This window comes from Cynocephalus volans, chromosome X, assembly GCF_027409185.1.
Source record: "Cynocephalus volans isolate mCynVol1 chromosome X, mCynVol1.pri, whole genome shotgun sequence".
NCBI classification, from domain to species: domain Eukaryota; kingdom Metazoa; phylum Chordata; class Mammalia; order Dermoptera; family Cynocephalidae; genus Cynocephalus; species Cynocephalus volans.
Window position 1 is genome coordinate 1,831,782 of NC_084478.1, and position 21,570 is coordinate 1,853,351.

A 21,570-nucleotide genomic window follows, 5' to 3' on the forward strand; every position below is an offset into this window, starting at 1 on the left:
GACAGGAGAAAATGTCCAATAAGGCAGGCCCCAATGAACTGTGTCCCCACAACCTCTAGGACAGCATGTGACACTGAATATGATTATTATTATGCTACTATCATGCACAGATGTATACTCCCAGCCCTGAAGATGTTACAGGGAAACAGATATGAAGGTGCTCCCAGATGATGATTCCATGGGGCAGAACTCGGGAGAGAAGCCACATATAGGCATTGCAGGTGGCTGGGCAACCACACACGTGTCCTTGTCCCCTGTGCTACAGACTCCCATGTGACAACTGTCCAGGCTCCATCCTTGTGTCCCATCCTGCAGAATTCCCCATTCAGCTGGCTAATGGTTTGCATGCCCCTGCTCTAACAGGGGCTCGTATTACCTGTTGACTGGCCACTCTTAAATAAGGTGGTCCAGATGGTGGGGTAGGCCCCATGGGAGTGCTCACTGAGACTGAATCAAGGCTCACATCTCTCAGTCTACAACCCATGAATCAGAACCGGGTCTCCAGAAGAATAAGTAACTGAAAGAACAAAGCAAAAAAGGAGACCCCACAAATCCACCTGTTCCACAGTGAGATGTAGCGTCCCTGCAAAGTGCTCATCCTACCTAGAATTTTGTACTTAATCTGGGCCAAGCAAGGAAAACGGCACATTTAAGGTAGAAAGATTTAATTATTCCTAGCACCTGTCACAATTTGGCACTTTGGGATTCACAAGATTTATGGCAGGGGACCACCTGTGGGTGGTTACCCACAACATTTCTTTTGCTCCTCGAGTCCCTGCAAAGGTCAGGGCTGTCCACTCGAGACTGGAGGGCAGATCCCTGAGGGCAGGCATGTATGAGAATTGTAGAAACCACAGTCTTCACACACCCCAAGCAGTCGGTGGATGCAAAGATGTCTTGGGAGAGCAGCTACCCTGAGATTGGGCCATGGGTCACGTCGAGGATGCCAGTCATCTGACAGCTTTTGGTCCACAGCTGTCGCTGAAGCTTTTGGTCATAGGTGAGCTTGAGGGATCTGGTCTCTTTCTCGTTGTACAGGTAGCGGCCGCCGATTCCTTCTAGCTCTGGGGTGACCGCTGCATAGATGGAAGTCCAGGCCCCTTCATCGGGAGTCTGTGAGAAGAAGGAAAAAAAGCTAGAATGAGCCAACTTTCTCAGCAGGGCACACACAATTCCTAAAACACACAGGAAGGTTTCTGGGTGAGGCAGAGCATGCTGATTTCACCTGCTGCCCCTATAAATGCACAGAGAGCAGAGATGGGCAACCTGTCAGAGCCATAGCTCCCCTGCTGTTGGGTTTTCTTTCCCAGCAGTCACTGACAATAACACACACCAAAGTGGCTTGCATTTCAATGGTGGGTTAATACATTTTGATGGGCAGGTGCTTGTTAAAATCCCTGAGGTATTTAATTCATTGAGTCTTTTTATCCAACCAAAATGCTTTTTAATTGACTTGCAGCAGATAAGAGAGAGCTTTGCGTGTGTGTTTCATAAAAAATGTTTAGCAATTAGATGAAACATGCAGACATCAAAAAGCTTCTGGGTTCCAATTCAACAAGGCCAGTTATGGTAGAGAATGGAGCCATTTATGGGCTTTCAGCGTATGCTTAGTAGAAACATACAGTTCAAAGAGGAGCTTAAAAATAAGAAAAAAAGATGCTTAGAGACCACGGATTTCACTCTTGCACAAAGCAAGGACGTTGGAAGATGACCCACCTGCCTTTCTGTGTTGGGGGTTGGCCTTTGAGGGTGGTCAGCAGAGTAGAAAAAATATTACTCAGAGGACTTGAAAGTTGTGGGAACTGAAAGGCCCGCAGGGCTGGGACTTGGTAATTCTTAGCTTCCTACCTTCACGATACAGACTTTCTGGGAGCTTATCTCTTGTAATAAACTTTTGGGAATCTGCTCAACATATCCAACCCAGAACCTTCTTAAATGCCCCTAAAAGTCTATAATTGTAGGCCTACAAGGAAAATATCCAGGGCAACAGGATTCGTTTAACCTACAGAACCATCCCATCGGCATAAAAGTTGCAATTTTAATATGTTATCAAAAAGAAGACCATCTCCCTTCATCCAGTCTTTCACACATGCTCTGTATCTACTTTCCCAAAGCTTTTAATGTGACCGTAAGGGGATATCACCGAGGATAGTTCAGATAACACTTTTTCCAGACTCAACACAGCAATATCATGCCATGCTGCAGTGAAGAAATTGATGTAATTATGGAAGCTGGGGATGTCCTAGGAGGAGTTGGAGGTTCTGCAAAAGAGTCCAGGGAGAAGACAGGTATTACTAGAAATCCCTTGTTCCTGTGTGTCAGAGTGGACGTGGGAGTGGGGAGAGAAACGAGACGAGGTGACCATAGTGGAAGAGGTCATTTATCCAGTGGAGCGGTTTGAATTATGTCCCCCTCAAAACTCACTGAAGCTTGAATTGTGTCCCCCAAGTTTCATGTATTAGAAACTTAGCCCCCTACTGTGAGTGTTGAGAGGGTGGGAAATCCTATTAAGGTAATTGAAAGGTGGAACCTTGAAGAGGTGATTGGATTGTAGGACCGTGCAGTAGTGAATGGGTTAAAAATGGTGGTCAAGGGCACGGTCTGGGGGCTTTAAGAGAAGGGGAGGTCCTGTCTCTCTCTCTGTTCTCTCTGCTTCCATCATCTTGCAATGAGACCCCTGGGTCACTGTTGCTACCAGCAGATGGACTTTGGACTTCCCAGCCTCAGAAACTGTAAGCAGTAAATGTTGTTTTTCTTTGTAAATCAACCAGTTTCAGGTACTTGGTTATAAGCAATGGAAATGGACTACTCTTACTTTCCATAGGAGACATCTCCTACATTTCACATATGCTGCGAGTCTATTTTGCTGAAATTAACGTCGAATTGGCCCATCTTCCCGGGACAGTTGCTATGTCTAGCGTTCTGTTTCCACCCCAGCTGGTGTACTACAATTCAATTCTGATGTTAACTATGCAGAGTTAGCATCACACCGTACATGTTTAAGGCTCAGTCCTTCTTAAGTGCCTCCATTTAAGATGACAGCCACACGTCACTGGGGTCCCCAGGCCACCCACACTTCATAGGTTGAAATCCTCAACCCCCAAGTGATGGTGTTAGGAGGTGGGGCCTTTGGGAGGGGATGAGGTCATGAGGGTGGACCCTCATGATTGGGATTAGTGTCCTTATAAAAGGGACCCCAGGGAGCTCCCTCATTCCTTCCACCATGAGAGGACACAGTGAGAAGTTGCCATCTATGAACCAGGAAGCAGGTCCTCAGCAGATGCTAACTCTGCCACACCTTGATCTTGGACTTCCAGCCTCCAGAGCTGTGAGCAATAAATTCACATTGTTTTTGACACCCAGTCTGTGGTATTTTGTGATAGCAGATCAAACGGACTAAGGCATTGTGTGGCTCAAGTTTTTATTGAGGTTTCACTGCACAGGCTTAAATCCACCTGATAGAACTCAACCTCCAGACCCTTCTTTTCTCCCCCACGGTCAGGCTGGCCCACAGTTCCAACCCTCTAATCACGTGGTTGGTCTTCTGTCGATCAGCCCCCATCCCAAAGCTATCTAGGGAACACCAAGAGTCACCTCATTAGAACACCATAGTCATCCCTGTCACTCAGAAAATTGCAAGGGTTTCAGAAGCTCCACCCTGCCGGGGAACCAGAGGCAAAGATCAGATACACCGTCTTTGTTACACCACATCTGGTTTTCTGGGAGTGGTAATGGATTTCCCTGGATGAACATTCCTGTCTCTTGCACTGCGGGGAGGTCAGGTACAAGTTCTCCTAGAAATAAAAGGGCAGGCTGTTGGGGGTGGCCTCTGAGGTCTGGTCCTGTCAGGGATCCTTTGCTGTTGGTCTTGACTAGGCAGCCAGCATGATCGGGAAAGTCACGGCGCAGGATCTAGCTTGGAGAGCAGCCCTCCCTCTAGGTGCTGAGTGAGAGAAACAGACCCAGGAGGAGCTGAGATGGGGAGACAGCTGCCCGAGTCCCGAGATTCCTTCTCACTGACCTGCCTCAGCTCACCTGCTGCCCGCAGCCAAGAGACGGACCAACTAGAGAACTTCATGTGTCTGGGAATTGCCTAGGGGGGCCTTGAGGGTTTGCAAGAGCACAGGTCTCCAGAAAGACACTTGGAGACTGGATTTGGAAACACCTTAGTGGTGGGTGCAGGCGCCCACGGCACAGGTCTGGTGGGGGAGCCCTGTGTCCCATTTTGCTCTGGGTATCTAAGGAGCAGGAGCAAAAGTGGCAGGAGTGGAAAGAGGAAGGAAAGAGAAAAGGGAAGGTGAATAGAACAGAGGAGGAGGCAGTGGAGAGGACAGGAGGGCCAACAGAAGACAAATCCACCCGTCCTGTCTGAGGGTCTTGCTCTGGGGCAGCACTCCATCCAGGAAGAGGTGTCATTCACCTGTCCCTCGTCCCCCATGCTTCTCTCTCTCCTAGCTGTGTCCTGCCCCACACCTGGGCAGGGTCTGGCTCCAAGATCCAGCACTGTGCCTCCTTCCATGTAGGAAGAGACATTTGAGCTCCTGTAGATTCCACGAGTGGCAGGCAGGGTGTGACGAAGGCTTGGGAGGAAGCCACCTCCTGCAGTCCCGGTTTTTTGAGAACTCTGCATGGGTACTGAGTACCACAGTTCTAAGAACATCATGAAGCTACTTTCCTCTCTGCTGCTCTGAACAAAGTGCCAGGTGAGGCTGGATGGGGGGCCATCCTGAATCCCCAGTAGAGACGAGGCTACAGATGCACAGGAAGCTGCTTTGACATTTCAGTGGTGTCTGAGGCATTCACCTGTTTCATTTTACACGTTGTGCTGAGCCTCCTTTGCAAACAAATCCTTAAATGAGTTCCTGGAATGAGTTTGTTTTGTAATCATCCATGCTGAGAATTCATGGGCTCATGCCCCAAATCTCTGCCTTTGTCTTCTCTGCACAGTGTGTCTCCTCCATTTGGGGAAACTCCTCTGTTCTCCAGGTGTGGGCTATCACCCCTCCCGGGCTCTCTTTAGGTGGATATGCTAGCCCCACTCCTTGGAAGCTTCCTCCTTGTGGACCCCCGAATGAGCAGTATATCTGGGGCTTCTATTTACCCCACATTTTGAAAAGTCTTTTTGTGATATGCATATCCAATTGGAACACAGGTATGGCCACTTTAGAAGGCAAGGTACTGCCTATGGTATGTTGGAAATGAGCTTGGGATGTCCAAAAGACACAGCACTGTGCCCAAAATGCAGCTTGCCAGGACACAGATAGGATGTGATGAAATTCTATGTGATGATGTTTTTTCTGCAGGGAATTCACGCACACACATACACACACACACACACACATCCAGGATTACTTTTAAAAGTTTGTGGAAAAACAGAATTGAAAGATAGTATGAATTCCATGAACTTTTTGAAGAACTCTTATACATACTCACATGCACATGGATGGCGACTCACAGGCTCACATGCACACATGCTTACATGCATATGCATGCTCACATGGTCACATGTGCACACACATTTGCACGCACAAACATACACACATGATTAAGTAGATTCGTATGAACACACATGCAAACATGCACATACCTGCATGCACCCACATACACAGCATGCTCACATGCACACATATACACTCACACACACATGCTCACATGCACACACATACTCACACACACACATACTCACATACTCACATGCACACACATACACAGTCACATGCACACATATGCACTCATACACATTCTCACATGCACACACACACACACGTACACATATACATGCACTCGTGTAATGCACACATATTCAAATGCACAGACATGTACACACATACATGAACACATACATACACACATATACTCACAAACGCATGCATATGTGCACCCCCCCCCCACACACACACTCGCTCAAGATGCTCAAAGCAGCCAAGGAGTTGTGCTGGCACAGAAAGGACCAGGAAGAGGAGGTGTATCTCAACTCTAATGTATCTTTTAGAGAGTTAATCACATCCATTTATCCTACTATTATTTTCTTAAATATGTGATAGATATTAGGTTAAAAAAAGCAACCACCATCACTGGCAGAAGACTTCACAGCCTGGGGCTTATAATGAAGACTGAGGAAATGAGATTTAATTTGTGATTCTTTAACTCCTAAATGTTTTGACAGCTCATGAAATAAATTATTTTATTCATTTATTCTTTGTTACACTTACTGTCCCCATCATAATCATCACCCATCACAGTAATTGTATGTCACTGTGTGAAAGTCAGCATGTCCATGTGTGCAGGCCCATACTCACACTGGCACACACAGAAGTACTCACCCACATGTGCACAAACATGTTTGCATGCACACATACACAGTCACATGCACACACATGCACAGACACAAGCACGAGTCATAAACACACACTCCCTCACATGTGTGCACACACATGAAGAAGCACATATTCATGAACATATGTCCATCACATGTACACACACTCCCACACATGCTCATATGTACACTCACCCTCATGTGCACACACTTGCATGCACACACATGCACACACACAGTCATACGCATATGCCTTTAACTTTTGAACATTTATATGCATCCTCTGAGGGGTGGAAAAGGCCAAAAAATTGGGGGCCCCAGGACGTGGGTTCAAATTTCCGCTCCACTGCTTGTTAACCACCAGACCTTGCCCAAGCCATTCTCCCTCTTTAAGCCTCAGCTTCCTTACCTGGAAAATGGGAATTGCAAAAATAACTTTTCCACGGCACTGTCCAGTGGATGGAATGGAACAACGTAACTGAAAAGCTCTTGGCACACAGAAGCACCAGTGCAAATGGTAAAGACAACCACGGTGAGGGCAGTGGTGAGCTCATGTGACTCAGACAAGGCCAGGGTGTGCGGACGGGACAGTGGGTGTGGGAAGACGTTCGAGTCCAAGTAGGATGGGAGAGCAGAATATGCACCATGCAGGGGGGCAGACAGCTGCACAAGGACAGGGAAGGGTGTGCATACCCAGCTCTTGGTTCTACCAGTGCGGCATCTCCCTGCTGAGCTCATACTGCATTTGAACCCAAATACAAAGCGGAGTGTCTGTTACGGGCTGAATTGTGCCTTCCAAAATTCATACGTTGAAGTCCTAACTTGTAGTACCTCTGAATGTGACTGTGTTTGGAGATGGGGTCTTTAAAAAGGTAAAATAAGGGTGGGCCCTGACCCAATAGCACTGGTGTCCTTATAAAAAGAGGAGATTAGGACACAGACATACACAGACAGATGACCATGTGAGGACACAGGGAGAAGACACCATCTACAAGACAAAGAGAGAGGCCTTGGGAGAAACCCGCTCTGCCATGCCTTGATCTCAGACTTCCAGCCTCCAGGAAGGTGAAAGAATAAATATTGGTTGCTTAAGCCATCCAGTCTGTGCGACGTTGTTATGGCAGCCCCAGCAGACAACGACAGTGCCCAGGCGATTCCGCCTCTCCTGGCTGGGATCAGCTCCAGCAGCTGTGTGCACATTTCAGGGAGGCATCCTTGCCAGGGAACAGGTGATATACCTGGGCTTATCCACTGCTCAAAGACTCATGGGAGGGAGACACTCTGGGCACACAAACTGTCACTCACTTGAGAGTTCCCACCCCAGATCACCTCAATTTCCTGTGGCTTCTGTTTCTCGTTCTATGTGCACTAGGAAAATCACAGGGCTCAACTACAACTGGAGTCCTCCCTGCTCATGTGAATGTCCTTGACCAACGTCCAGCATTCATGTTTTGCACCTGGGCATCAGGACAGGCCTGAACCTTTTGTTTTTTTCTCAAAAGATCTCTTTTGAGAAAAAATATCCCATTGCGATTTGGAGGGCTTTGCAGTTTCTCATGAAAGGGAAGCATAGAGAGTGTGTCCTGCGGGGGAAGCAACAGTGCTCCTACAATTTCACATTGTCCTCAGTCTCACTCAGGTTCCAGTACAACCTGTGAGCTGTCTCAGAGCCTTTTAATGCCATATTTTGATGCCTTGGCCCCTGTTGGTATGGAATTTGGAGGTGGGACCTTTGGGAAGTGGTTAGGTTTAGACGAAGTCCTGAGGGTGGGGTCCTCAAGGTGAGATTAGTTTCCTTATAAGAGGAGGAAGGGACCAGAGCCCTGACTTACTCCACCATGTGAGGACACAGCCAAAAGGCAGCCATGCATAAGCCAGAAAAAGAGGCCTCACCAGAGACAGAATCTGCCACGTCTTTATCGCACATTTCCAGCTCCAGAACTGTGAGAAACAAACATCTGTTGCTTAACCACCCAGTCTAGGCTATTTTGTTACAGCAGCTCTAGCAAACTAATACATGTCCCAACACCAAGCTTTTTGTCTGAATGATGACTTTTTCTAGGTTATCGAGGAAGCTCAAAGAGCAATGCAAATACCACATTTTTCCTAAATCCCTCCCAGTTAGAACCCTGTGGGCAATAGTACTAGCAGCAATGGTCAAAGCAGCTCTGGTGGGAGCAGCAGAAACACCACCAAGCAGTGCCCTACACAACACTCGGGGAGCCTTCTGTATCCCCTTCCCATCCTGATGACACTGTTCACACACATCTGAGAAACACCCACAGGGGACCCACTATGTATGAGATATTGGGAGGCACTTCATAAACGTCGACACATTTAATTGCATTATAGCAGACCAGGACACAGCCAGACACTGTCCCTATTGTACAAAGGAGAGCACGATGGCGGCAGAATCTAATCAGCATGTGCAAGAATCTAATCAAAGTGCCCATGTTGACGCTGCTAGGATTATTGTAGACAGAATGAAAACCCAAGCAACCACATCTATAACTATAAAGCCACGCTGTCTCTCCTGATTCGACTCCTTGTTTATCCCATGCTTATTTTTCCTACTCTTTCTCTCCCTCTCTCTTCCCCTTGTCATATTTTAATTCTTTGTTTCTACTTAGAGTTTGATCTTATTTACCTAATGTCTTGCACCTACAGCTCATGGCCCTCTGAGGAAAATACTGGGATCTGTGATAAGGCAACAGCATATTACCCGCATTCTGTGGGTCAAGTGTCCCCCCAAATTTCATGTGTGGGAAACTTAATTTCCACTGTAACAGTGCCAAGAGGGTGGAAAATCCAATTATGCTATTTGAAAGGTGGAGTCTTTAAGAGGCAATTAGATTGTCAGGACTGTGCCCATGTGAATGGATCAATCCATGGAGTCATGGGTGTCGTTCTGATGGATTTATAAGGAGAGTGAGTGAGCAGGTTGGCTCTCTCTTGCTCAGCCCATTCTCACCATGTGACAACCTGCATCACTGTAGAGAGTCACCACCACCAAGAAGACCCTCATCAGATGTGTTTCCTGGACCTTGGACTTCCCAGCTTCCAAAACTGTAGGAAATAAATTCCACTTCTTTACAAATGACCCAGCTTCAGGTATTCCGTTATAAGCAACAGAAACAGACTAATATACCATACCAGATGATGCAAGGAACCTCCATGAGCACTAACAAGCCAACTGCGTGCATTCACTGTAATCCCTTATCTGAAATGCTTGGGACCAGAACTGCTTCAGATTTCAAGGTTTTATCTTTTATCTTGAATTATTTGCAGGTACTTAACTGGTTAGAATATTTGCTTAACCGGTTGAGCACCTTGGATCCAAAAATCCAAAATCCAAAATACTCCAGTGAGCATTTCCTCTGAGTGTCGTGTTGGTGCTCAAAAAGTTTCAAATTGGGGGATATTTGGGATTTCTGAGTTTTGAATTCAGGATGCTGAGCCTGTACTAGTTTGTGATGACTACAGTCCATTGCTATATGAGTCCATTTTTATTGCTTATAACACAATACCCAGAACTGGGTGATTTATAAGAAAACAAAATTCATTGCTTGCAGTTTCTGAGGCTGGAAAGTCCACAGGGCAGGGAACAAATCTGGTGAGGGTCTTGGTGGTGGTGACGGTGACCCAGGGGTCTCACATGGAAGAAAATGGTGGAGCAGAAACAGAGAGCTCCTCACATGCTCTCCTTTTAAAGCCCCTAGAACCCTGCTCATGACCCCCATTAAACCACCAACTTAATCACCTCTTCAAGGCCCCACTTTTCAGTTTCCATAATAGGGTTTCCTACCCTCCACAGTTACAGTGGGGATTGTTTTGGGGGGACATTCAATCCAAGGCAGTTACCTACAAAGTTAAGATGTAGATAGTATTTCACGACTGAAGATCTTAACCTGGGGGATTTCTCCATCCCAAGGAAACACACTTAAAGCAATCCTCTTGCTCCCCAAGCATGCTCCCTGGTGAGGTCAGTAATTAAATTAGGTTCCTAGGTATCCATTGAGCTCCACAGCTGGGTAACAAACCCCAGATACATCAGTATCCTGCTAAGAAACTCCAAATGCACTCGTGATTGACAACTAGCAGAGGCAAATCAGACATCACCTCTCACTGAATTTGCTGAGGAACAATTAAAAGGAAGCCGGCTAATGAAATTCAAAATTGTTCTCTGCCCCCCACCCCCAGGGAGAAAATGTACATGAGGTGCCTATCTCCATAACCACACTCCCCTACCTAGAGTTTTCTAAGGTGGGCATGGAATTACACAACAGATTCACTGTTTTTAGTTTTTAATCCATGCATATGCATTGTTTTCTCTAGGAAAGTACCCGGGATTCAGATATTCGAATATACTCAAAACGTCTGGGCATTCAGGTTTGCAATCATGAGCAGCGTGATGAAGAAAAATGCCTAGGAAATACCTAATTAAGCACAAACAAGCAGAAGGCCCCCAATCAGCCCTGTTCTCTCTTGGTCCTCGTGGAAAACCAAGGTGAGATACAGAGCATCAGGTGGAGCCTTCAGGTCTGAGTGGCACTTACACTGTGAATTTCTCATTCTAGAAGAAAGTGCGTCTTCCTCATTTCAGGGGAGAACAATAGGGCTGGTGTCTAGACGCGTGGTCTCCTGGGGCCGTCTTCTCCACCATAACCTCAGGGGTGATTCTCCTGCTAGTTGGGCATTTGAGAACTAAAAATCGATGGCTCAATCCCCTGTGAACTTGGGCAAGCTCATGACCGTCCTGTGTCAGCGAAAGGTCCTGTTTATTCTTTGATAGACTAAATTCTGAACACAATCCACGATGATTTTATTGTTTAGAAAATGAAAGCATGGTTGACCTTGGAGGCTACAGGTGGGGGCTATACCAGCTGAGCTGTCACGTTTAATAAGACATGCTTTAAAGTCAACACCCGTGAAAGAAGCATCTAGAAAAGTGTCCCTGGTCATGACACTCTGTGAAACCCACATTGCTTTTCATGGCCATCTTAAAAATGGTTATTGCTGTCATTGCCAGGGCCTGGAGGAAAGGATGGAGAGGCCCCATTCACCCTCCTGGTTCCCAGATTGATGATGACATCCTGGTGAAGGCAAACAGGTCATGTCTATTGATCCTTAAAGCATAGATGCCCGGGATACAGGACTAACAGGAGACAGTGCTTGGGTGGATGAGCTGTAAAGAACAGCTATCTCTGTGATGCTGATTTACATGTAAACCACAGGGTGATGTAATGTGTGTGCATGTATGTGTGTCAGCATATATATGCATGTATGTGCATGTTAGCATGGGTACTTGTAGATGTACATGTATTATATGTAAGTGTATGTGCTTGTATGCATGAATTTACATGTCTGCACATATAAGCATCTATTTGTGCACATGAGCACATGTGCATTGCATGTGTATTTATGTGTACATGCATGCACAGGTGTGCACGTGTGTGTGCATGTCCGTATGTGCATGTGTGTGGTCACAAACATGCATGTGCACATGTGGATGGATGGGTGCATGTGTGTATATGTGCACAGGTTTGTGTGTTTATGTATTTGCACGTGTATATGTGTGCATGTGTTTGTGTATATTTGCATGTGTGCACAAGTGTGTACATGCTGTGTGTATATATGTATGTTCAACATCTGTATTTGCACAGACATGCATATGTATAGGTGTATATGTGCATGTGTATACATATGGGCTGCACACATAAGCATGTGCATATGTGGGTAATTGTGTGTGCATGCACACACAGGTTGTGTGTATTTGCTTGCAAATTTTTGTGACTGTGTATGTGTGTATGCATGCATCTTTGTGTGTGTACATACATGTATTTGTGTGTATGTGCTTGTGTATGTGTATGTGCCTGTATACACATGTATACACATGTATCTGTAAGGGATTGGTTCCAGAAACCCCCAACCCCCCGTGGATACCAAAATGTGCGAATGTTCAAGTCTTGTATAAAATGGCAAAGTATTTGCATGTAACCTACACAATCCTCCCATATACTTTAAATCATCTCTAGATTACATATAATACCTAATACAATGTAAATGCCATGTAAAAAGTTGATATACTATATCTCTTATTTTTAATTTGTATTTTTTTCTGATATTTTCAATCCATGGTTGGTTGAATCCACAGATATGGAGCCCATGGCTACAGAGAGCGGACCATGTATGTGCGTGTGTGCACAGTTGTTCCCGGCTGCCCATTGGGACCTGTGGGTTGCAGTCAACTTCTAGAAACATCTTGTGCTTTCTTTAACCATCTGAAGCTGAGCAGGAAAAGGAAACCTCCCTAATTACAATTCCAAAAGGAAAAAAGTGGTGTCAGCATGAATGCGCACAGTCACCCGAGAGACGACGTAAAGGCGATTGCTTGTACTATTCAATGTTGAGTGACACAGGTGCTAGTGGGGACTCTGGGGTGGACGATTTCGCATGTCAAGTTGGCCCAGCTTTGGTGCCCAGTTGCTTGGTCAAACACTAGTCTAGATGTCGCTGTGAAGGTATTTTGTGGACATGGTGAACATCTCCAGTCAGTTGACTTTGAGTAAAGGATATGGCATGCCATAACATGGATGGGCCTTGTCCAATCCTTTGAAGGTGTTAAGAGAAAAAGGAATGAGGTTTCCAGGGGAAGAAATTCCACTCCAGACTGTAACAAGGAAATCCTGCCTCAGACTCCAGCCTGCCTCATGCATTTTGAACCTGCCAGTCCCACAGTCCCACAAACCAATTCCTTAACATAAACCTTTCTCTAGACATATACCCTTCTTGGAGAACCATGACGGATACAGACATAACCTGTCTTAATTGCAGAGACTCTGAGTGGGAACCCCAAGAACCAGGAGAAAAATCCAACCTCCAGGAACAATCTTGGCTCATTTCTTCGCTTGGGGCATTGGAAGGTCTTGCAGTCAAAGAAAACACAGAGACGGTCGACTGGTTTTTAAGGCCGCACCACGTGAGGGACTTTATCCACGCAGGGGTGGATATTTCATTTCAGAATGTTTCTTCCCTTCAGGGTGGCAGCCTCAGGGTTTGTGAGGTACTTGTTGCTCGGGAGCTGATTGGAGACTTGACAAAAAGGGTCCCTTACACGCGCACCCCAGGGGACAGGCAGTGTCCCTGGTCAAACTCTCGAGCTCTTGTGGCATTTGCACTGTAAGCCTTGAACTAACACAGGTGGCATCGCTTTTAAGCTCCACAGAGCCTCTCTCTCTCTCTCTCTCTCTCTCTCTCTCTGTGTGTGTCTCTCTCTGTCTGTCTCCTTTCTCCTACTGCTCCTTTCTTTCTTTCTCCCTTGCTCCCTCTGTCTCTGTCTCTTTCCTATAATCGATTTACAGAATCCAGGGCTTTGCTGAGAATAAGATCATCTGACCATACCCTTCTGTTTCCCAAAGTCTTATTTTGAAGGTAGGTTAGTGTTTGTGCTCTTGTTTCAGGGTGGTGGTTTCCGAAGTGAACTTTTGCCAAGTTGGTTTAAAAACAACAACACCAAAACACCTGAAGCAACATCATTTCTCCTGGGATTTATAATGGAGCCCAGAATGACTGACCTGTCCTTTCTCATCCACAGCTCTCTTTGGGGGCTCCAGATGTTTCAGTCTTGATGTCCAGATCAGGGGGCCTCACTGTTAGCACGCATCTGAATTACCTGTTGGCCCATGGACTGTGCTTGGAGAAACACTCACCTAGACCTCTGTGCAGATCTGCAAACCACACTCTGTGCACCAAATCCAGACTGTCCCTGTTCTTGTACAGCCTGTGAGCTAAGGATGGTTTTTAGGTTCTTAAATGGTCGTATATAAAAAAAAGAAAAGAAAAAGCAAAAGCAAAGCAGACCATAGGTGACCCACAAAGACTAAAACATTTCCTCTTTGGCCAACCCCTCGCTGAGGCCCAAGAAAAGCAACTTCACAGTCAAATCTAATTATCTGCCCCTGTGCAGCTGTCGTTGATACGCGCTGTCTTCCAGAACATTCTCAGAATGAGGAAGCGTGCTTTCTGGGTGCCACATGCTGGGAAATGAAAGTCGGTCTCTGAATACACAAGATGGTTCTGTAAATGATGCTCCCTGGGGCATAAATGACATATCCCATTTTATCTACAGCTTTTAAAAAAAGTGAAAATCCTTGGAGACTTGTAAGAGGATAGAAGAGCTTTAAAATGTGGAGCCAAACCTAAGAGTGCGGTGTGTTGGTTTTCACAGAGGCAGGGGAGTCTTTGAAAGCCCAGACACCTGCTGGGAGCCAGGGGAGAGAACTCAGTATATTTACAGTGGCGTCTGCATGAAGACCCTGTTGAGTCCTGGAGATGGTTGGAGCTGGAAGCAACAGAAGCCATTTGAATTTAATTCCATATGACAAATGTTTATTAAATGCTCACCAATATTGTGTCAGCCCTCGGGGCAAAGAGAGGCAATTTTAAACACAGCCCCTGCCACCGTGGAGCTTACAATAGGCAGTGGGTGGATGTTTGGGCACAATGCATTAATAAAAAAAAAAAAAATGGAATGCAAACTAAATAGAATAGACGATAGGATTGAAAACACCCTAAATAGAGCACTATTCAAAACACGTAGAGTTGGAGGGAGGGATGAATGCCTTCTAATGACATAATTACATAGGGTTTTACAGTTTTGGAAATGCTTTCACATATATTATGTTAGCAATTTTCAAAACGAGGTTATGAGAAATTATGATCCGGAATTAACAAATTAGAAAAATAAGGGGCATAGCAGGGAAAACAGGAGAGAGGAGTTAGTTGCTGCATAGAATGGCCAGATTCTGTTTGTTTGTTTGTTTGTTTTTTCAAGGGTCATGGAAAATCTCATCAGTTTCTCCTTTCTCTGATTTTATGCTACGAACCCCTAGTCCATGCCCAGGGCTGAATTTATTACCCTTTTTCCTACCTTCATATTTGAAATTGCAATATCTGTCCCCATTCTTCTCTGAGCCGCAGACACCCTTACGGTGGCATCTCTAAGTAGAGACCCTGTTAACACACCTCGATGTCAACATTTCCCAAAGTTCTGCCTTCTCCAGCCCCACCAGGCTCCAGATAACTGTCGTGAGAGCCGAGATGCAAGGCAGGGAGTGTATGAGGTTCCTGTCACTGCTGTAACAAATCACCACACACACTGTGGCTTAAAACAGCACACGTTTATTGTCTTATAATTCTAAAAGTTAGAAATCCAAAATGGAGCTCCCTGGGCTAAAATCCAGGTGTGGGCATCTGTTTCCTTCTCTTTTCCAGCTTCTAGAGGCTGCAGCATTCCTTGGCTTGTGGACTCTAACTCCTACATACAAGCAGGAGTCCCGACACCTTGACTTCCGTCTTCACATCTCTTTCTCTGGTTCTGACCTACCTGAATCCCTCGTACAAAGATCCTTGTGATTACCTTGGGCCCGCCTGGAAAATTCAGGATTAACTCCCCATCTTAAGAGCCTTAATCACGGCCACAAAGTGTTTTTGTCATGTAAAATGCTGCATTAACAGGTTCCAGAGATTAGGACGTGGACATCTTCAGGGACATTGTTCTGTCTACCACATGGAGATTAGGACCTGGACATCTTTGGGGACATTATTCTGTCTACCACACAGGGATTAGGTCATGGACATCTTGGGGACACTATTCTGTGCACCAGAGGAGGATTAGGATGTGGGCATCTTTGATGACATTAATGAATTTGGGGGCCACACAAACATTCAGATGATAGCAGTACCCCAAAAATGTAAATTGGCAAAAATTCACAAATAACTTTCTTTCCTGGGAGATGTTGCTTCTGAAGACATGAAGGACCCATGGGGTCCTTCTCCGGTTCCCTAAGTAGAGGCCAGCCTCTTTGCTGGTCTGGTGTCTCTCAGTCACTCACTCATTTATTCAGTCATTCATTGAACAAATATCTGCTGAGCACCTGCTCCATCCTGGACACTAATGTAAGGACGCGTAAAGAAGAGAACACGCAAAGCGCCTGCCTGCATGGAGCTGACAGAAGAGTCGAGCACACAGAAAAAACACCTAAACACACCATGTGAGACAACACAGACATATAGGATGACTTTGATTTGTGGGTAAAACAAAACAAAACACATCAATCCCCTTGTCTTTATAAATGTATGAACCTCCCAGTTTTTCTCCAGGCACTAAGTGTTTGCGCAGGTTAATAGCCCTGAATTTGGAATCAAGCTCATGTTTTCTGATGAGACACAGGACAGAGGTTTTTACAGTGATGTAAAACACTGCCCTTGCATGACATAAAAGAATGTAAAAACACAGAAATCACACAGATTCTCCCCAGGACCACTGGGCATGTCCTTGAAGTCTATATACAATAAACACACACACACACACACACACACACACACACAAGTAAATAATTCATATATAATACACACAATTAGGATTACAAAGATGGCATTATAGCCTATTTAAAAACTTCATTTTTACTTCATTTGCATGTTATTGAATCTTTTTCTAATATACAAATTTTAAAGTTTTTGTAAGTTTCTCTCTCATACATAAAGGCATCACAACACAAACGATGCCTTGGGGTTATTGTTAAATCCAAATTTGCAGATGATGATTAAAGGACTAAAAAATAATTCACGTGGTTAACGTTGATATTTTAAAAAGTAACCCAAAAGTAAATGGTCTCTTTGGATGCTGAAGTCATTCATAGCGACTCACCGGGGAATAAGGATTTAATACAAGCAAAGGTTGATGTTTTGCCAGTGAGAGAACTTAACATTTGACAAAAATTTCTAAATTCTTTTGCTTGTGGAATTAGAAAATCAAAGATGAGTTGATAAGGAAGAGAACTGAAAAGTAACACAGTTAATTAAGCTCTAAAACGAGCGGGGTGGCGTGGGGAAGCTGATTTCCTTAGAGAGTTCAAGAGCACTGCAGGGAAGACTAACCACGAGAAAAGAGAATTAGTAACTATGCTCATTAAATCTAAAACCTGATGAAATGGACAATTATTTAAGGGGTAAAGCTTTCAAAACTGACGCAGGAAGAGGTAGAAACCTCAACAAAGCAGTAAGCATTAAAGAAATGTTCAAAGCTGACTTGGAACTATTTTTCCGAAAATGCCAAAACCCTGGGAGTTTTCAAAAGCAAATCGTTCCAATTTTCAAAAGGAGGTACTTTTCCTAATGATTAGACTATAATGCTAATTCTGCAATGTAATGAGGGGAAATGGAAACACAGACTTCTTAATGTTCCCTTTCTTTTTCAACAAATCCATCAAAACTTTAGTATCCAGATTTGACAAAGAGAGCAGATCATGCAGAAAGGAAATCTGCAGCTCTTGGATAAATAACCCTCCAGAGGTCCTCAATGAAATGCCTGTGTATTAGTCCATTTGTGTTGTTTATAACAAAACACATGGAACTGGGTAATTATAAAGAAAAATGAAATTTATTGCTTACAGTTTCTGAGGCTGGGAAGTCCAAGGGCCATCTGGTGGTGGTGACAGTGACCCAGGGGTCTCACATTGCAAGACGGTGGAAGGAAAAAGAGAGAGAGAGAGAGAGAGAGAGAGAGAGAGAGAGAGAGAGAGAGAGAGAGAGAGAGAGAGAGAGAGAGAGAGAGACTCTTTCCTCTTTTAAAGCCCTCAGAACCACACCTCTGACCACCATTATTAATCCATTCACTACTGCACAGTCCTACAATCCAAACACCTCTTCAAAGCTCCACCTTTCAATAACCGTAACATGATTTCCCACCCTCTTAACAGTCACAGTGGGGGCTAAGTTTCTAATACACAAAATTTGGGGACACAATTCAAGCTTCAATGAGATCGGGGGGAACATAATTCAATCCACTACAGCCTGGGACACAAAACCCTGTGGTACATTATAAAATTATGCACAGTGACAAGAAGAATCAGCCTAGAAATGTGGGACTGTCCAGTTCTAGGGAACATACTGAAACATGTTAACAAAACAGGGGATTAAAGGCAACAAAACATAATCATCTTTCTAAATAGGTCAGTAAACTTTTTGTGTAAAGGGACAGATAATGAACACATTCGTCTGGTCTCTGTTGCAACTATTCATTGTGGCAAAAAAGCAGCCCTAGACAATATGTAAATGAATGGATGTAGCTGTGTTCCAATAAAACTTTATTTATAAAAACAAGTGGCCAGCCTGTGGGGCATAGTTTGCCTTCCCCTGACCTCAATAGAGAAGATATTTTTTTTTTTTTTGTAAAATTCAACATCAATATTTTATTTTTAAAAGCAAAATAGGGGAATGATATTCCAATAGTATATAATAAAGTACAATAATGAAATAATAATATATGGAAGTATTCACATAGAGAAACATTAAGTACTTTCTTCCCAAAATAATAAATAAGATCACTGGGGCCACCTACACAATCTGTTATTTAATTTTCTTACTAAGTATCACCTGTGGAGTAGAGAAGAAAATTTTAAAGAGAAGAACACATATTAGAAAGAAGGAGGCAAAATGACCAGCATTTGCAGATTAAATAATCATCCAGCTAAAAAAAAATGAGAGACTGAAAATCTATTAGAAATAGTACGGTGCCAATGATATAATTTATAAAATCAATTACTTTCTTATCTAACCTTTGAATCAGAAAATACAATGAAAAAACATATCTGCAACAACATAACCAAAAAACGAATAGCAACTAGAATCAAGATGGGCTACGAGTTGCCAACAGAAAGACTAAATGACCCACAGACAAACAGCCAAAGACACACCATTAGGCATTTCAACGAAGCAAAGACTAAGTGAGAAGTAATTAAATGAGGAGATGCTGGACCAGGGAAATGCAAATTAAAATTCACTGATTGCTATTTCACATGCTCCAAGATTAAGAGACTGACAGCCTGACAAAAGATAGCAAAAATTGAAAAGTCCAAGGCTGAGAAGTGTTGGAAAACACCTAGAAGGCTGGAAATCCCAATACTCGGCTTGTGGAGTATACATGGGCACAACTGCCTTTGAAAACAACATGGAATTCTCCAGAAAATGTGGGCATGTGAAAACCCTATAACCTTAAAATGCCATTGTGTGCTATATTCCCTAGAGAAACCGAGGCAGGAGAAGCCATGGAGATGGGAGATGTGCCTAGCAAACTTTACAGCAATGCTGCTGGTAACAGCAAAGAACTGGAAATAACCCGAACGTCTCTTGCTCTGAGAATGGATTAAAAATGAATTGTCTATGCACATTAAATTCACATCAGAAAGAAATAATTAAGTTTTGCAATGATGAACATGCTAATTACCCTGATTAGTTCATCACACATTGTATGCATGTATTGATACACAGCTCTCTCCCCCATAAATATGTACTATCAATATGTTTCAACAAAAAATTAATTTAAAAAAATACTACGCAGGGATGGAAGCGAATAACCTACTTTCACATGTGTCAACATGGATAGATCTCAGATATTTAATAGTAAGTGCTGCAGGTTGAATTGTGTTTCCCCAAAAAGACATGTTAAAATCTAATGCCTTATACCTGTGAATGGGACCTTATTTGAAAATAGGGTCTTTGCAAATATAATTAGTTAAGATGAAGTCATAGTGCATGAGGATAGACTCCAATCCAACAACTGGTGTCCTCACAAGAGACAGAAGAGACACAGACACAGAGAAGAAGCCATGTGAAAACAGAGGCAGAGACTGGAGTGATGCAGCCACAAGCCCAGGGACGCCTGGAGCCACCAGGAGCTGGAAGAGGCAGGAAGGAGCCTCTGGAGGGAGCACGGCCCTGCCACACCTGGATCTCACACTTCTGGTCTCCAGAAGCGGGAGAAGACAAATGTGCGTAGCTTTCAGCACCGCCTCTCCCCCAGGTTTGTAGTATTTTGTTGAGGCAGCTTCAGGAAACTAATACACTAAGCAAAGAAAGCAGATCGTATTCTGCTTACACGTGGATGAAGAAATGCAAAACTACACTATTACAGACACATATGTGTGGGGCAAATTTATAAGAAGAAGCAAGAGAATGGGTAACAAACCATTAGAAATAGGGGTTCCATCTTTTCGGAGGAAGCAAGGTGCATTTAGGGAAGGACATTGAGGCTCAGAGAAGGGTACCCCAAAAGCGAAGGCCTGAGGAGCAGTCTCAGAGGCAAATTCTCTACAACCATCCCCTGACCTCTTGTCTCCCACCCCTCAAGGTGGTTATACACACCAGAATCCCTTTCCCCAAAGCCAGCCAAAAACCTAAAAACATGATTCAAACTTTCTCTTGCCTTTCTGTGTAAGAGTTGTCCATAAAGAAATTCTCTGACCTACGTCGTCTGATTGTAGGTGATAAGACCCCCATTCCAGAGGGGTCCAGCCCCATACCCACAAGGAAGGAACGCTGCACAGAGAGGCCAAGAGGGATCTGAACACAGAGCTGGCTGGGTCTCCCCACTCAGTCTATCGGCTTTGATCATGCCCTTTTTGTGCAGTCGTATTTCTACATGCCGTCCTGGCTTTGTCCAACATAAGCATAAAGTCAGAGATAGCTTCCCCTGAATGTATGCGCTTTCATTCTGAAGGCTGCCACGTCATGCAAACTATGATTAAATAAATTTGTTTTGCTCTTGTCTTGTCAAGCTGCCTTTCTTATAGGGGTGTCAGCCATGACCCTAATAACAAAGAAGAAAGGGGCCACCCCCTTTCTGCCCCTATGGTCCACGTGCTCATTTTATTATTGACTCTCAAATATTTTCCTTTGTTGTATTCATAGACCACAATTTTTAAAACCCCTGTGCGTAAGAGAGAGAAACAAATCAACGTCAAAACTTCATAAAACAATCAGGAATACATGGAAGGAAAAATGCACAGAGAAGTTAGAAAACATCGTGGAGGGCAGGACCGTCGGGAGAGACCACCCAGTGTCAGACAGGACACTGAAACCTCATTGCTCCCAAAGTTGATTTAAAAATCCACACCCCCCAACACCCATTCACAATTAATTTTTGTTATGCTGATTATACAAACAGTGCAAAGCCAACAGCAACCTCAATGTCCGAAAAAGAGGGAAGGAATAAATAAACACTGTGTGCTTATCACAGATTGAGTTTTCCTCAATTTGCAAATTATCTAGAAGGTGATCTGGAAAAATAAACAGGCCAGATAGTCAGGTGAAGGGGTTCAGGACACGCTATCTCAAAATGTGGCACCTTGGCATTTGAGAAAATGGCACAAGCTGATGAAAAATCCCCTCCTGCTCAGCAAGGTCAGTTTGGGTTC

At 44.3% G+C, this 21,570-nt stretch overlaps 1 protein-coding gene across 6 annotated transcripts in view; it reads right to left on the reverse strand.

Moving 5' to 3' along the window:
- DHRSX (dehydrogenase/reductase X-linked) overlaps positions 1-21,570 on the reverse strand; it is a 284,280-nt gene that overhangs the window by 86,338 nt on the left and 176,372 nt on the right. For 5 of the 6 annotated variants that reach the window (XR_010022421.1, XR_010022420.1, XR_010022422.1 and 2 more), the window contains exon 7: positions 869-1,113. Coding sequence is in view for 1 of the 6 variants with exons in the window: in XM_063084345.1 (XP_062940415.1) it covers positions 910-1,113 (204 nt within the window). In the remaining 5 variants the exon portion in view is untranslated. Of the gene's footprint in view, positions 1-535; positions 1,114-21,570 lie in introns of those variants that run through there. The other variant, XM_063084345.1, reaches the window with a different exon arrangement.